This window comes from Meles meles, chromosome 2, assembly GCF_922984935.1.
Source record: "Meles meles chromosome 2, mMelMel3.1 paternal haplotype, whole genome shotgun sequence".
NCBI classification, from domain to species: Eukaryota; Metazoa; Chordata; class Mammalia; order Carnivora; family Mustelidae; genus Meles; species Meles meles.
The window spans coordinates 157178033-157196475 of NC_060067.1; the positions used below are offsets into that span (position 1 = coordinate 157178033).

The 18443-nt window shown below is 35.4% G+C and overlaps 1 protein-coding gene across 2 annotated transcripts in view; it reads left to right on the forward strand.

The window, feature by feature from the left end:
- The window catches only part of GLRA3 (glycine receptor alpha 3), a 189858-nt gene that overhangs the window by 55563 nt on the left and 115852 nt on the right, over positions 1-18443 (forward strand). For both annotated transcript variants that reach the window (XM_045997855.1, XM_045997856.1), the window contains exon 3: positions 8312-8379. In XM_045997855.1, coding sequence (XP_045853811.1) covers positions 8312-8379 — 68 coding nt within the window. The remainder of the gene's footprint in view (positions 1-8311; positions 8380-18443) is intronic.

The window sequence follows — 18443 nt, forward strand, 5'->3', positions numbered from 1 at the left end:
TACATATACACATACACACTTGTGTATATTCATATATATATTAATTTACATCTCTATCTACTTGTCTACTGAAAATCATGGTTCACACTGATATTTCTGATACCATAGGTTTATTCTAGCTGCTGAGTTACCATATTTTAACTTCTTCATCTGACAGTAAGAAACCTGGCTCCCTTTATCCTTAAAATAATGATGTATTTGATCAACATGTAATAAATCTCCCTTGTCTGCTGCCACATTCTCTCCCACACAAATGCACTAGGGTCATGATCAGACTCTGATTGACCATGCCAGGATGCCCCCATGTGGACACTCTTCTCACCCTTCTCTAGTACTCCTCATCAGCTACCCCACTTGAGGAATATCCTCCTCACTCACTTTGGCTCCGGCATTCTGTGTGTGTCTATATATCCCTTCTCCATGGATGACCTTCTCATCCTGTCTAGTTTACCACATTCCCCAAAGTCATCTCAACATGGACACCCATCTTTTATTGCCTGACTGAATGGCTTTAAGACTGCATTTTCAGGAAAAAAAATGGAAGGAAAGAGAATAGAAGGAAGAAACTAGATTCTATTTTTATGTCATAGTTTTCAAACTTTCTTCAAGTATAAACAAATAATTTAAAATGTGGATTTAAAGTCATCAAGTTTATTTTTGTCAATTAAAAAATAAAATAAGGAGCACCTGGGTGGTTCATTTGGTCAAGTGGCCAACTCTTGATTTTGGATCAGGTCCTGATCTCGGGGTCCTGAGATGGAGCCCTGCACAGGACCCCATGCTCAGCAGGGAGTCTGCAATTATTTTTCCCATTCTCGTCTGCCCCTGCCAACTCTCCTTCGCTCTCAAATAAATAAATAAATAAAATCTTTAATGTAAAAAAAATAAATAAATACAATAATATCTCTCCTTGTGACACAACTACATATATATGTGACATGTACGTACAGATGTACATGTATAAAGATGTCAATACAACATTTTTTGAGATTTAGTCTTTCAGTTGCATTCTATGTCTTTAAAAAGGGTGAGATTTTAATACAACATTACGCTAAACATTTCTTTTTTTCTTAAGATTTTATTTATTTATTTGACATACAGAGATCTCTCTGCATAGAGAGGCAGGCAGAGAGCGAGGGGGAAGCAGGCTCCTGCTCAGCAGGGAGCCTGATGCGGGGCTTGATCCTAGGACCCTGGGATCATGACCCGAGCTGAAGGCCGAGGCTTAACCCACTGAGCCACCCAGGCACCCCTATGCTAAACATTTCTTAGAATCATTTTCATGAACACTTGAGCTGTTTTTTGTTTGTTTCTTTGTTTGCTTAAGCTTTGCCTTGTGAATAATTTTTTCCTAGTATGAAGTGCAGTAATATAATTGCTAAGTCTTTGCAATGCACTTTGCTACTTTGCATTTATGCATCTCTGAACTTAAAAGGCATGTTCTCTTTCTTTAAGGGACATCTAAAAGAAAAAAAAAACACGCTGCTGAAAACATCTGCAAGTACTGTTGTTAGCTTTTCAGGGCCAACGATGGCTAATGTAATGAACAATTTAAAGGCACAATTTGCCATATGGATGCTATAGCAATTGTTTTCTCCAATGCTAAACATAGCAGTTGTATTAGATGGATTTAACAACTTTTACCCTGGCACAGAGAAGTAGCAGGTTGGCCAAGGATGGCTAAACAGGTGCTCTCTGTAATAGCAATAGAATATCTACAATTTTCTCTGAGCTTCATTCTCTACAAAGTTTTTGAATATACATATCAATAGCTAAGATAGAAAGATTAGGATTGCTGCTCTGATCTGCCATAGACCAGAAGCTTAGGGTATAGACAGTTCTTTATAAACTTTATGGTCCTGTGTCCACTTCATTCTTTATATCCATATCCACCGTCTCTGCCTTGGTCAGGGCCATTCTATCTCCCATCTGGACTATAACAATAAATTCTTGTTTTCTCTGCCCCTAAGCTTTTGCCATCCATTCCACAACTCACCATGTTGTGTTGGTTCACTACACAACCATGATCAGAAATCTGTAATGGCTCCCTCAGCTTCATAAAGCAAATTCCAAATACTGTGTATCACATCGAAGAGATTCCATGATCTAGTCCAAGACTACTGTAAAAACAATGCTTTTTCAACAACAAAAAAAATAAAAAATAAAAACAATGCTTTTTATTTTCAAGTTGCTTTATACTTTTAGTATGTTTTTAAACTTTCTAAAGATAAAATTAATTTAATTTAATCAATTTAATTTATTTTGATTAATTTTCTTAAAATTATATATGTATATAATATACATATATATATAACACACACATACACACATATTTCAAGTCAGTGTCTGCTCTGGTTTTGAAATTTGGAATTAAGGTTTAGTGTCCTGAATTCATTCACCTTCTTTCTGCTGAAGAAAAGAATACACACCTAAGTAGTCAAATGGGAACCACATAGCACTCTTGTGTGTTTCATAATCAGGCAAAGAACACATGTGATAACCACTGGAATAAATAATAACACTTATACCTCAGAACACTGTGATTTACTTTATTACCACACGAAATTTAGACTTTGAAACCAGGCTGGCTTTCTGCCTTTAGGAGGAGCTTTCTGCATGTGATTGGAGGCATGTTGAAGTGGCAAGGGCTGAAGTCTGTTTATAGAATATAAAATACCATGTTCCCAACTATAAGTCAAAGCCTCCATTAGTTACTCCCTTGCCGATTACTCTTCTATGGAAACATGTTATTTTCCTTATTGATCTTTCCTATGCAAGCCTCTGGGCAGCTTGGGATGCCAGTGCCACGTTTTAGGGAGAGGCAAATACATCGGAGGAGTCCTTCTCCTAGCACAGGACTCAGTACTTCTGCTTTCAGAACCTTCCTGGAATCATTAGGAAGTGCCATGAAGCCCAGAGGACACTGAAATGCATTCGAACAGTTGTCTCTAACACATCCTAAAGCCTATGCTGAATTTTTACCTTCATTCTATTTTTCACCACCACTATCTAAAATTATATATGATTTTTATATAAAATTAGTATAATATATAATGTAATATACAATATAAATTAAATATGAATATAAATATATAATTATATATAATTAATTCTATAATACTTAAATTTAAAGGATGAGCTCAAAAGAGATAATAAAAAATGCTTCCCTTTTTAGGCAATGTCCACAGAGAAATTAAAGTCCCAAAAATAAAGGCCCTGACTCTTGCTAAATTAAAATAAGAAAAGTCACTACCCACTCCCCTCACTGTTTTATTTATTCCAGTTTCAGCCAAAGAATTCACAGTCAGATGGAGCAGGCAGTCTCATAGTGGCAGCTGAACAGGGGGTCATGTCTCCCCAACATGGATGCTCTTCCATCAACATTTTGTGGGAAGATGAATTAACCCGATACTAGTGCTCTTGTGTTTTTCCTCTTCCAAAGGTTGTGAGTTGATGGAGCACAGAGAGTTTATCTCAAGCTAAACAATATTCCCTAGATTCATATTACTGTGAGCAGCAAAAGAAAATAGCAGTTTTCGTGTTCTCTAGGAAACAGAGAACAATCTAGAAAATATGAATGATTGATTTTAGCTTTTCCAGATTCCCAGATATTCTGTGTACATATTTTAGAGTTCAATACCATAGACTTAACATTAAGTCAAAAGAAATCTAACAGTTAATTGTGGTTTTATACTTCTCTTGGGGTAACATAATCATGAGATAAGAGTCATGCTTTCTCCTTTCTTGCATAGTAACACATAAGACAGACTTATTGTCTCACAAATTTAAACATTTGTAAATATTTAGAAATAACAAAGAAATATTTTTTTTAAAAAGGATGCCCGGGTGGCTCAGTCAGTTCAACAGCTGCCTTCGGGTCAGGTTAGGATCCCAGGGTCCTGGAATCGAGCGCCACATCAGGCTCCCTCTCCTTCTGCAGCTCCTCTTGCTTGTGCTCTCTTGCTCTCTCTCTCTTTCTCTCTCTGACAAGTAAATATTAAATAAAGATCTATTTTTTAAAAAGAGAGGGGTGCCTGGGTGGCTCAGTGGGTTAAAGCCTCTGCCTTCGGTTCAGGTCATGATCTTGGGGTCCTGGAATTGAGCTCCGCATGGGGCTCTCTGCTCAGCGGGGAGCCTGCTTCCTCCTCTCTCTCTCTGCCTACTTGTGATCTCTGTCTGTCAGATAAATAAATAAAATCTTAAAAAAAATAAAAGATAAAATTAAAAAAAGAAATATTGAAAAAAAACTTTCCTACTAGTAATCAAATCATTATAGCACCTCCAGGATTCAGGACTTTCAAGAACTTTTTTTGTTCTTAAAAATCTATCCTTCATCTTTAAAACAATTTCCTTTTTATATCTGTTTAATTTTATGTGCTATGCATCTTGATGGTCAATAGATTTTGGGCTCTTTCTAACTGCACAGGCTCTACTTGTTTTATGAGCAGTGTTGATCACACTTACACTCAAACTTGCACTCTCTAATCAAAATTAAATGCCTTTCATTTTCAAGGCCCCGTTCTAAGTTCTAACTCCTCTCTATTTCTTCACCTCTAAGAAAATTTCAGTTCATTTTTAGCCCTATGATATAATGGGCAGAGATGTTTCCTAGTCTGGGATTCCATGGGCCAGTGGCTTCCAGCATTGCTGCACATCTGAATCACCTGAGGAGCTTTTATAAATATTGGTGCTTTGGTGCATGCCCTATTATCTAGGTTAAAATCAGGTATGAATTTCTTTTTTTTTTTTAAAGATTTTATTTATTTATTTGACAGAGAGAGATCACAAGTAGGCAGAGAGGCAGGCAGAGAGAGAGAGGGAAGCAGGTTCCCTGCTGAGCAGAGAGCCCGATGTGGGGCTCGATCCCAGGACCCTGAGATCATGACCTGAGCCGAAGGCAGAGGCTTAACCCACTGAGCCACCCAGGCGCCCCTGAATTTCTTTTTTAAAGATGAGTTCGATGTGCATAGGATTCATTCATTGGCTTATGGATCATGGACTTCATTTTTGAATAGTTTTGGTTTCCTTTTTTATCTTATTCAAGCAAGATAAATGACTATGAAAAAATAAGTAGAAAAACAAAGATGAAAATTGTGCACAAGTAATCAAGAAAATGTATATTGAAACCACAGATGGTTTTACAGTATCCTAACTAATGAGGTTTAGTGTTTTTGTATTTATTTTTTAATATTGGTACAAAAGAATATCCTTTTTATCTTTATGGAGGACCAAGAATCAAAATGCCTTTGTACTTTTTAACAGCAATACAAGAAAATAAAAAATAATAAAGAAATGTCTTTAAAATTCAGAAAAAAATTTCCAACTAAAATTCTGTACCAAATGTAGATGTTAACGAAGTGAGAGGATGTTTTAAAAAAATGTGAACAAGCAAATTGTCAAAAGTTTCATATCTTTATGCACCATTTCTCAAGAAATCACTAAAGGATATGTTCCAGTAAAATAGAGAAATAAGCTAAGAGTGAAATAATTCAAGCAGAGAGTCAATTATCATATGGTTTCACTTACTTGTGGAGTATAAAGAATAATACAGAGGACATTTGGTGAAGAAGAGGAGAAATGAGTTGGGGGAAATCAGAGGGGGAGACAAACCATGAGAGACTGTGGACTCTGAGAAACAAACTGAGGGTTTTGGAGGGGAGGGGGATAGAGGGTTGGGTGAGCCTGGTGGTGGGTATTAAGGAGGACACATATGGCATGGAGCACCACTGGGTGTGATGCATAAACAATGAATTTTGGAACACACACACACACAAATTAAATTAAATTAAATTTTAAAAAGGGCAATTGGGTTAGAAATATAAAAGCAAATATCAAGGAAACAGGGCAAATATACAATAAATAATAAAAAAGGAAAGACTATAAGAAAGAAAAAAGTAGGGGGGCCAAAGGAGATCCCACATAAGAGAGGCAGAGGCAATCCTCAATATAATGATTATGGGAGGTCATAAGATCATTGCTATGCTCCAGAGCAAAAAAATATAATTTAGGAGTAAACGCAAAGAAAGATAAAGCTAATAAAATATGTGATGAGCCTGGCTGGTAAATCCCCAAAGAATCCATTAAATTAGTTGAAGTGATTATTTCTTGTGAGATCCATTTTTTTTTTCATTCCTATAGATGTTTAGGGCAAGGTGCTGCTCTTAGGTAAGGCTCATATATTAGTTTTTGTGTGCGGTATTATCTACTAGGTAGAGTTTAACTCAGAGTTCTTTTAATCCCTATCATGTAATATTTCCGTGGTGTTGATTTACATACCTGTCAGTCTAGTAACAAAATATGTAGCCAGATAATGGAATGCTTTGGATGTAATGTCATGTGAAGATCATGAGACAACTTGACAGGATGGGACAAAAGTGATTCCTAGGATCAGACCAGTGGCTCAAATTCTAAATGTGCTATATATTAGCACCTTATGTAATTCTCTATGAGCTTTAATTCCCTATTTTGCAAACGATGAACTATTACCCACTTTCAATGTTATATGGATTAAATGGTATCTATGAATCTGGACCATATCTAGTAACAAGAAATACCCATCAATTTGTAAGATCTTATTTCTTCTGCCCTGCTAGGTGATAATCTTGATATGTCTTCTTCAAATTGCTGTACAGACAGTTTTAAATACTTAGTAAAGGAATGAAAAAATAGATCTTATATAAACAAAAATTATTGGTATGATGAATGCTAAATTAGGCATTTACAGGGGACTTCTGGAACGGGGGAGTGATATTCTCTACAAATTCACTGCTCGAAAAAAAAAGCAGAAAATATACTGGGAAAATGGTCAAAATGAACCTTCAGGGGCTCTGAAAAGCTTGCAACACACTGAGAAATGTGTATTTAAGTGAAACTGATAGGTTTCTCTAAAAAGAGAGGACATTTAAATATGGCTCCACTCTTGAGCTTTTGGTAGCTTTAAAAACCAACATCCTCTCAACCACAGAAGCCCTACAATCCAGCAGCCTAGCAGGTATCAAAGGCCGGCTTGTCAGAAAGTCCATCTCCAAAGCTGTTACTTTTACCTGGGCTGCTCCCTAGAGGAATCCCACTCAGAGGGCCTGTCATCATCAGACTTTGATTGGAAACTCCCTTAGCGGGGAAATCCTACCGTAGGGCATTTGTTGAAAATGATCACAAGAAACTGTTGAACACTCCAGCTGCTTAAGGCTATGATACCAGTCAGGCAAACAAGATCTTGAGCAAAAATTTTAAAAGAAGATCTGAGGAATGAGAAGCTCATAGGCAGCTTTCAAATGTTCTGATATCCTCTTGTAGATCTAGAGAATACACACAAGTGTAAGGCTGTATGCATGCCCAGGAAAGACCTGGGAGGACCCCAACTTCTCACATCTGGCTGACTGCAAACCCCTGCAAGCAAGGAAGTGAAGGTAAAGGCATGAACGTTAAAGGCATGCCCTCAAACATGAAGTCCCTGGCAAAGGGGGGAAGACTTATTGGTTCAAAGCATTAAGGAAATCTGACCAATAACTAGTTCACTAGTTGACCACTAAGGTCACTGAATGGAGACCTCCGTGTCTACACACTACGAAGAAATTTATTAGTTCAGGGGCGCCTGGGTGGCTCAGTGGGTTAAAGCCTCTGCCTTCAGCTCAGGTCATGATCCCAGGGTCCTGGGATCGAGCCCCGCATCGGGCTCTCTGCTTAGCGGGGAGCCTGCTTCCTCCTCTCTCTCTCTCTGCCTGCCTCTCTGCCTACTTGTAATCTCTATCTGTCAAATAAATAAATCTTTAAAAAAAAAAAAAAAAAAAGAAATTTATTAGTTCAGGTAAGTCACTAAACAATAAACAACAGTAAGAAACACCAGCAACAACCAACCATGAGAGACAGGTGGGAGGTCTGGTTTCCAGAGTTGCCACATTGTATCATCTAATGTATCTAATGTTTTTCACAACAACAAAAAATATGTGACATGCAGGAAAATATGGCCCATACATGGAGGAACAAATCAACAGAAACAGCCTGAAGGGTTCAGATGTTGGACTTACCAAATCAGATATTTACAAAATCATTAGAGATAATCTAGATCAAGGAATCTGAGACTTAATGAGATTAATGACTTACATAATGGCCAACGTCAGTGGTCGAAGGAGACTATGAATTTGGATTTTCAACTTGGACTATTTTGCAGAATGATTGCATTTAATTTTAAGCATCTGTGTGTATACAAATATAAAATATATATGTTCCTTTTTTAAAAAACAAATAATGAAACACATGGAATTATTTGAAAATATTTTAAATAGTCCTTATTTTTTAATCTCTCTTTCAGGCCCTCCTGTTAATGTCACATGCAACATATTCATAAACAGCTTTGGCTCTATCGCTGAGACAACCATGGTAGGCATGTTTACTTTGTGACAAGTTTCACACTGGAGTAATTTGTGATTATGTTAATGACAAATTTTCTGTTAGTGTTATGTAATTTAAAGCCAAAATTAATATAATTAGAATTTTAAAAATAAAATTACTGGTATAATTAAGTTGCAATCAACTGCAGGTTGAATAAATGTAAGTGAAAACAAGATTGATTTTTCCCATTTTGGTAATTAAATATTAAGTCTCAAATTAAAACTAAAGTTTTACCATTTAAATTATTTCTTTTCAATGCTCTTTAATAACCAAACAGAAACATAAGAGCAAATAGTTTCATGTTCAATTATTCTGTATGCTTATAATGTGTTTACAGTACTATTTTAAGTATTTTATTTGATTACTTTTCCAAATAAATATAGTATTTGCTGAAATAACATAAATATTTTGTGAATAGTGGTACATGCTTTGCTTTATTGAAACTCATTAACAGAGACCTCATTAGTACGTAATCAAGAACATTTTATATAATGAAGTTATTAAAGCCAAAAAAATCATCATTACAGACCAAATTTATTCTGATTTGGATTTTATAACATTCTCTAAAGATCATGCTTTGCACTGCAGCTTTTCTTGTTCATTTCAGCTGAAATAAAATGCAGAGATAGACTCATGAATCTCTCAATATCTGTAAAATTGTCTAGCAGGCAAGTTTTTTTTAATTGAAACTATGTATGGTGGTTTTTAAGTTACCTAGAATTATACTCCACTCTTAAATTTAGCAAGTATAATTTGCATTAATTTTCAAACTTGATTTTAGCTAAAATAGGATGTGAAATACTTAAAGATTTATTAGCTTCCAAAACCATTATTAAGCATCGATTTATGCTCATTGTACATATTTCAGAATGACTTGATAGCAAATTTTCTAAGGAAAAATAATCTAATATGTAAATTATTATGGGTGGACATAAAGGTGAGTGTACATATACATGTGCATGCACGTGTGTGTGTAAAGAATCTATCTTAACAGGAAGAGAATTTACTTAGGTATCTTTTTAAAAAATTTCTCTTTTCCTCATGTGTGCAATATTTAGTCATTTAGTGGCATCTCTGTGGTTTTATCAAACAATATAATATAACTACAATAAAAGTATCAGTGAAGAAGAACTGAATTTACATATTTGGGCATTATATAGAATTATCTTAACTACAGTGTATACATTAACATGAATGTGTGTTCGTTTGTGTAAACAGTGAAAATGCATACCATTTGCTTGCTTAACCACAGAGTTGTTCCGATGCAATTCTGACTCTAAAATGACTGTAATCTTGTTTAAGGCTTTGACATATCCTGGATTCTCACTGAGTATTTGTTTCTGATTTATATCCTGTATTTGTATTATTGGGGAGAAAAATTTTCGTCTACCCTTCAAGATTCTTTTGACTGGTTTAAGAATTAAATTGACATGAGACAGCTAACAGAGAGGAATCCAATTTAATAGCATACATAAACACAAGAGATTCCAAAGACAGGTAAAATGTGGTATATATGCCATTCTGAACTAGGAAGAAAGAGATAGGAGTCTGGGACTGCAAATGGAAGGAAAACAATTCACAGGAAGGTGAAAAAGAATAAATGTTTGGTGAACAATTGTTTGCTGGACCATTCAGAAACAATTAGACATTGAGAGGACTTTGAATAAATAGGCCTTGCCAGGTTCCTACCTATTTACCAGGCCTAGTTCATATTATACTTATGGTTATGTATGGTACTAGCTTCCTTCTTGGAATAGGTCCTCTATCTAAATTCTTTTAGCCAGTTAGCAAAAAGAAAAACTTGAGTTTTCTTTTTCTTAAAAAAAAAATCAACCTAAAATAATTCATATACCAAAGAGACACATTTTGGGGTGGAAAATTCTGCCCCTCTACTGTACATTCTTAGTCCAAATCATATTTAAAGACGAAGGAATCTCTGCTTTTTTTCTACTTAGACTTTCCAAATTGTATTTTGAGCCCTGGCAACTTGTTCATTTTAATAGCTGCTATACAAACTGTATAATCTCAAAACCCTAAAAATATGTTTATACTTTCTCTTTTGCAAAACTGTTTCCACAAAATACTGCCAGCAGCAATAGTGGGAAAAATTTACAGCCTTACTTGTCTTTGCAGGATGGAGGAAAAGACTTGGGAAAAAAGAGAAGACATGGCCAGATTTCCTTCTCATTAAAGCCAGAAAGATTGTCAGGTTCTTTGAGGGCCTTTGCTTTTTACAATACAGTTCATCTGTCTATTACTAAATGGTTGTAGCACACGATCTAGAGGATGACTGCACCAGCTAAATTTCTTACCTGTAATAATTTTCGACTCCCTTTATAAAATAATATTACACAAAAAGCTTGCAGAATATTGCAAATACAGTTTCTCAGTGACTCTTACTCGGTTTTATTTCCTTTCTCTAACATAGAAGTCCTTTTCATTCCTACATATTCTATCACAATGTGTTTTTTTGAAGTCATTTTTAGCATGTATCACTTTCCTCTTCAGAATCACAAGCAACATCAATGAACTTTAATCAAACACCTCGGAGGTTATTATAAAATTTACTATGTTCATCTTGGTATCTTTCTTTTTAGTCTTCTAAACTTTTAAACAGGTGATATTACTTCTATTCTTCTATTAATATAATCAGATTCAATATCTATAGAATTTTTAATGGTATCAGATAGAAAACTGCAACATAGTGTCTCTACACATAGAAATGGAGAAAATTAAAACTTATCATATGATCTCCCTGATATGAGGACATGGAGAAGCAACATGGGGGGGTAGGGGGATAGGAGAAGAATAAATGAAACAAGATGGGATTGGGAGGGAGACAAACCATAAATGACTCTTAATCTCACAAAACAAACTGGGGGTTGCTGGGGGGAGGTGGGATTGGGAGAGGGGGAGCGGGCTATGGACATTGGGGAGGGGAGGTGAACCATAAGAGACTATGGACTCTGAAAAACAACCTGAGGGTTTTGAAGGGTCAGGGGTGGGAGGTTGGGGCAACCTGAGGGTTTTGAAGGGTCAGGGGTGGGAGGTTGGGGGAACAGGTGGTGGGTAATGGGGAGGGCACGTTTTGCATGGAGCACTGGGTGTTGTGCAAAAAGAATGAATACTGTTACGCTGAAAAAATAAATAAAAAAAATCAAATATTAACACACACACACACAAAAAAACTTATTATTATATTTCTATCTTAAGATTCATAGAATACTTTCCTACCACTTGATTAACTTGATAAATTTTATTCATAGTTTCTACCATCTGTAGAAAACTTTGTAGCTCTGTAGCTAAACTTTGTCCATTAGTATATTTGCTATAATATTATTTTAATTTGTTTTTATAAAAGTATTTATAGATTCTTAAAAATATTTACATATCTTATATAGTTTACTTTTTTTAAAGATTATTTATTTATTTATTTGAGAGAGAGAGAGATCATACAAGTAGGCAGAGAGGCAGGCAGAGAGAGGGAGGGGAAAGCAGGCTCCCTGCTGAACAGACAGCCCAAATGCAGGGCTCAATCCCAGGATCCTGAGATCATGATCTGAGCCTAAGGCAGAGGTTTAACCCACTGAACCACCCAGGTGCCCCTACTTTTGTTTTTATAATACAAATAGTGTAATTCAACTAAGACAATATATTAAAATTGTGAGGATGGTATTTCAAATTACCTATGTTCATTAATGTCTATCTTTTCACCTGAGATCTCATATCTAAAATAAATCTGAATAAATCTCCCAATCTATAGATCTCCACTTAACAAAGACCTTAATTGTCTTCAATGTTGTTTACTGACCAAAAATATTAAGCTCCCTCTGCTGGTCTACTTTCTCACAATTTTATCTCTCCCCATCTTAAAATTCATTTTGTTCCATTTGAGGTAATTATTTGATTCTTGAGAAAATTTCTCTAGTAGATATTCTACATGCTTACCCATTTGTTTGAAAATTAATTCAAGGGGCGCCTGGGTGGCTCAGTGGATTAAGCCGCTGCCTTCGGCTCAGGTCATGATCTCAGGGTCCTGGGATCGAGTCCCGCATCGGGCTCTCTGCTCCGCAGGGAGCCTGCTTCCTCCTCTCTCTCTGCCTGCCTCTCTGCCTACTTGTGATCTCTCTCTCTGTCAAATAAATAAATAAATTAAATAAAAAAAAAAAGAAAATTAATTCAAAATTTTAAAGTATTTTGCATTTTCTTCTTGTACCAAACTTATTTTTTAAAATATTTTTGTGTGCTTAGGGTGTCTGGGTGGCTCAGTCAATTAAGTCTGACTCTTGATTTCGGCTCATGTCATGATCTCAGGGCTCTGGGATCAAGCCCCAGGCATCACCTGGCTCCCTGTTCAGCAGGAAGTCTGCTTAGGATTCTGTCTCTCCTCCTGCCCCTCTCCACTTCCCCTCAAATAAATAATAAATCTTTTAAAAAATTATATATATCTTTATAAGAGCAAAAATTCAAATTTATTTTTTTTAGATTTTTTTTTAATTTCTTTTCAGCGTAACAGTATTCATTGTTTTTGCACCACACCCAGTGCTCCATGTAATACGTGCCCTCCTTAATACCCGCCACCTGGCTCCCCCAACTCCCACCCCCCGCCCCTTCAAAACCTTCAGGTTGTTTTTCAGAGTCCATAGTCTCTCATGGTTCACCTCCCCTTCCAATTTCCCTCTCAAATTTATTTTTTACTGTGAAACTCACCATTTCCCAATATTTATTTGTCCAATTAACTTATTGTAGTTCCAACCCTTCTCACTTGAGCACAGTCTTATTATTCTTGACATATAATTATCAAATTTTTCCTTTAGATAATCTGTAAATTTTAAATTTCCTTATTTCTCTCATATCTGTGTCATTTGTCATATATGAGATTCTCTAAGGATATGTTCAGCCTCCATTATTCCAAGTTCACATTCTTCTTCTTCTTTTTTTTTTTTTTAAAGCTTTTATTTATTTGTTTGACAGACAGAGATCACAAGTAGGCAGAGAGGCAGGCAGGGAGAGAGGGAGAAGCAGACTCCCTGCTGAGTGGAGAGCCCCATGTGGGACTCAATCCCAGGGTCCTGAGATCATGACCTGAGCTGAAAGCAGAGGCTTAACCCACTGACCCACCTAGGCACCCTCAAGTTCACATTCTTGATTTCACAACTATTAGAAACCAAAGTTCTTGAAAAAAATTAAATAAATAAATTCAAGATGAAACTGATTTACCGCCATCAGAGTCATTCCTGTTCCCCTTTTGTAACATGGCCTTGATAAGGGACATGCGTCTGTCCTGCCATATCTAAACTTGTGGTAACAAAAGGAGCTCATTCATGATTGTTTTTATTGCTTCTACGAGGAGAGCTTAAGCTCTCCCCATTAATGTGACTCCTGCAAACCTGTTAGGAGTTGTGGAGAAGGCTTAAATGCCAGGATGAAAGTATTTGTAAGTTGGGTTTTTTAAACAAACAAACAAACAAACTTATTTATGAATGTAGTAATTTGGGTGTGTGTAGATAGCAGTGTCTCAAACTGCATGTATATTCAGGCTTACCCTCCTATCTTCAGAAAACAGATGGCCCTCCATCTTGTTACACATATGTTAGAGAGTTAGAGAACTGCTCAACTATGTGCCTTACATCAATATTTACTCATTGAACCATTACTTGTCACTAGTGCCGATAGAAAGACTTATTTTTACAAAATAAAACAAAAAAGATTAGATGTTTTGATGTAATCGCTTTTCAGGTGTCTGTAGACAGATGTATGGTGGGGTTGGATAAGAGTATCTGAAAGTCTGCTGTGATCTCAAACTATACATGTTCTCAATTTTTCACATAAGTGATGCATTCATACTTTAGTTGCAATAATAATCATACATAGGTAGATGCTACTTTGAATGGTTAGATTATTATAATCTCCAAAGAAATCTAAGCCAGTACAGCATACAAAATTTATAGTGTCCATTTTCAGATTCTTAATGGAAAATCCTACATATACTTTTTTTTATAAGTATATTTTTATCAAATAATGTTGCTTTTATCAAATAGAGTATTACCTGTGCAAAAGGGAATATAAGTTACACTCATGTGTCTATCATCTTAAGAAATTAAACATTAAAAAATAAATTAAAGCTGACCATGTCCTTGTTCCCCAAACACTGCTTCCCTACCTTTCCAAAAGAAGCTTTGTTCCTGAACTTGATATCAAGAGATAAAATTCCACTCTACAATTATGAAAACATGAACAAAACAGCCATACTGTAGTGCCCACTTGTAATTTGATTTTCTGGCTCAAATTTATGTTTTTTGACATAAACCTTTGACTTTTCCGTTCATTTTCATTTCAGGAAGTATTCCATATTGTATTTATATTGTTATGTATTTATTCATTCTACATTTGCTGGACATTTTAATGTTTTTAATGTTTTTATTCCTACAAAACTCTGGATTGAAACATTATTGCACATTTTCTTCTAATATGCATATGCAAATATTCTATAGGGTATATACCCAGGAGTGGAATTATTTGGTCCAAGGTTATATTCTCAGAAGTGAAACTATTTGACTCAAATATTACTAAATTGCGCTCCAAAGTGGGCATTCTGTCTTAAACACCTACTATTAATTTTATTAGATATTCTATTGTTTTACATCTCCCATAACTAGTATTTACTCCCTCTGGATATAATTGCCATTATTATGTACTTCTTTAATTAATAGTGTGATTACGTGTTTTTCTTGAAAAATTTTTTCCTTGCCATTTTCGTGTCCTTTGTGCAGAATGCTTTTTGTCTTTTCTTTTTTTATGCTTGTTTGCTTTTATAACATACACACCAACATACACTACTCACACAGATATATTATTCTGAAGAATGCTGTTACATGCATTTTAAATAGCAATTTTGCTTTTTTTCAGTGTTTTCATGATGTATACATTATTTTCATTTTAATTTACAAAATCTAACCTAGTTTTTGCTCACTGTTTTGTGCTTTGTCTGAAGAAATCCTTTTCTCATCCAAGTTCATAAAGACACTTTCTTATATTTTCTCCTAAAAGCATTTTGCTTTTCCTATTTAGGTTTTAGTCCACCTGGAATTTTGTGTAGTTGTCTACGGATATATGATATGCAGTAGATATTTATTTTTTATTTCACAATTGAATAATGACTTCTACTAATTTACAATTGTACCTCTGTCATATATATTCACATATATTCATACATATCCATATGTATTGAATGAGTCTGTTTCAGAATTCTTAATTTTGTCCCAATGGTCAGTGCACTAATATTATAGTCTTCTTTAATATAGCTTTAAACTGGAGTTGATATTTAGTAGGACAACTTTCCAAACATACACTTTATTCTTTTTCAAAGTATTCTTGATGCTTCTTGGAAGTTTGTTTTTTCATATACATTTTAGAATTATCTTGTCAAGTTCCACAAAATAAACTTGAATTGACTATATGAAATTGTGTTGAGAGAACTGTCACCTTAAAATATTGAGTCCCCATTGAGCATGGGGCCCAACAGAGAGCTCGCAGAGCTCTTTTTCACGACCCCGAGATCATGACCTGAGCCAAAATCGAGTCAGACACTTAACCCCATCCATGAATATAATGTATCTCTCTTTTTACGTAAATGTTAGTATTATTCAACAAAACATATAATTTCTCACAAATTTCTTGCATATATATTTTTAAAGATTTAAAAAAAAAATTTTTTTTTGACAGACAGAGATCACAAATAGGCAGAGAGGCAGACAGAGAGAGAGAGAGGGAAGCAGGCTCCCTCCTGAGCGGAGAGCCCGATGCGGGGCTCGATCCCAGGACCCTGGGATTATGACCTGAGCCGAAGGCAGAGGCTTTAACCCATTGAGCCACCCAGGTGCCTCTCCTTGTATATATTTTAGTATTAATAATTTCTCCTTTATTTTTAAAACATGTATTTTAAAATAGCAAAATTTTAGTTATATTTTCTAATTATTGCTAGTATATAGGAATATGATTTTTTTACATTGTTTCAATATGCTTTCATGTTAGCCCTAAGACTTTCCAGTTCCCTCATGCAATCATTTTGTCTAGCAATAATATGTTAATTTGTTCCTCTTGGTCAGTATATGCTTTCCATCTTTTACTTGTCTTGCTGTTTTAGCAAAAACAGTATTGAGTGAAATTTATATTGTCCCCTGGCATTAAAGGGGATATTTCTAGCATTTCCAAAATACATACAATGTTTGCTAGAGTTTGGTGTAGATATCCTTACCGGAATTAGGGGCCTCTTTCAGGGGAACACAGAAATCGTTAACTACAAAATAATGGGCATTAATCATTAACTACAAAATAATGGGCATTAATCTTCTAATCCATGAACCAGTTTATCAAATTATTTGTCTTCAGTTATTCTCAGCTACATTTTTTAGAGTTCGTCATGTACTTTTTTTTTCCTAAGTATTGATGTATGGTTATAAATGTTTTATTTTTAATTTTTAAAAATAATTTTTTACTCAAGAATAGTTTCAGATCTACAGAAAAGTTACAAAGAGTGCTTGGCAGGCCCCCCATACCTCCTTCCCACTGTCCTCTCTTATTAACATTTTTCATTAGTATGATACATTTGTCATAACAAATGAGCAAACATTTGATACATTATTATTAACTGAAATCTATGCATTTTTTAGTATTTAGTATTTCCTTATTACTTCTAATGTCTTTTTTCTGTCCCAGGACCAATCTGGGATACTATGTTAAATTTAGGTGTCATGTTTACTTACACTTTCCTTGTATTTTATGGCCTTAACAATTTCAAGTATGGGTCAGGTGCTTTGTGGAATATCTCTCGGTTGATGTTTTTCTTATGACTAGGTTGGAATCATGAGATGTGGGAAGGAGGACCACAGAGGTAAAGTGCTGCTGTCCTTACCTTATATCCAGGGTGTGTACTATGACTTAGGACTGTGTATACTCTCATTAGCAAGGACTCGTCCGACTTCACTACTGTAATATTAATCCCCTTTTCCCCTTCTCCATACAGTATTCTTTGGAAAAGCAGTGCACAGACTATACTTAAGGATAGCAGAGAATTATTTTCCACCCTCTTGGGGGATCATATCTGCGTATTATTAGGCATTTGTCTATGTAAGACATTTATCCATCCTTCTGCATTTATTTGTCCAATGATTCTTTTTTATTATGTTCAGTTAGCCAACCTATCATTAGTTTTTGATGTAGGTGTTCAGCATTCACTAGTTGGATATAATACCCAGTGCCTTCCAACACATGCCTTCCTTTATACCCATCATCCCGGTAACCCATCTCCCCACCACCCCTCCCTTCGGTAACCTTCAGTTTACTTCCCAGAGTCCAGTGATTTATTTATACCAGTATGGGTTCATGGATATTGATTTTACACTTTGGGTTATAGTTCAATACTACATTATCTATGATGTTCGAATCATTCCAGTTTTGGACATTGGGTGCTCATTCAGTTGACTTCTGTGTCCTTTTCACGTATGTATCCCCATCATTTTGTTTTTGTGTACTTTCTTGCATCCTGCCCCCACAAGATGTTTCAGACTCATCTTGTATATGCCCTGCTCCAGCCCTAGAATCAGCAATTTCTCCAAGGATCCCTGGTTCCTTTTATTGAAGAACAGTATTAGAAACCCAGATCTGGTTCCTAGGTATGGTCATTGCTACACAGGTGTCATTGTTTCTAGGCTCTCCCAGCATACAAAGCTTAGAAATGTTTGGATGTATGTGTTTGCAAATGTTATAATTTAAATTTTATTTTCCAATTGTTTCTATGAATATGTAGACAATTACATCTTGGAATATGACATATATCCTGAGAATTTGATAATCTAGGTAGTTCCAGTAGTAGTCTGCCAATTTCTTTGTATTTTCTATGAATATGTTCAACAAACTGTCAAGGCATTTATACATCTTCCTTTCCAGTCTTTATGATTTAAATCTCTCTTCCTCCCTCTCTCCTTCTCCTCCTCTTTCCCTCCTATCTTATTGCACTGGTTCACAAGTCCTGTGCAATGATAAATAAAATG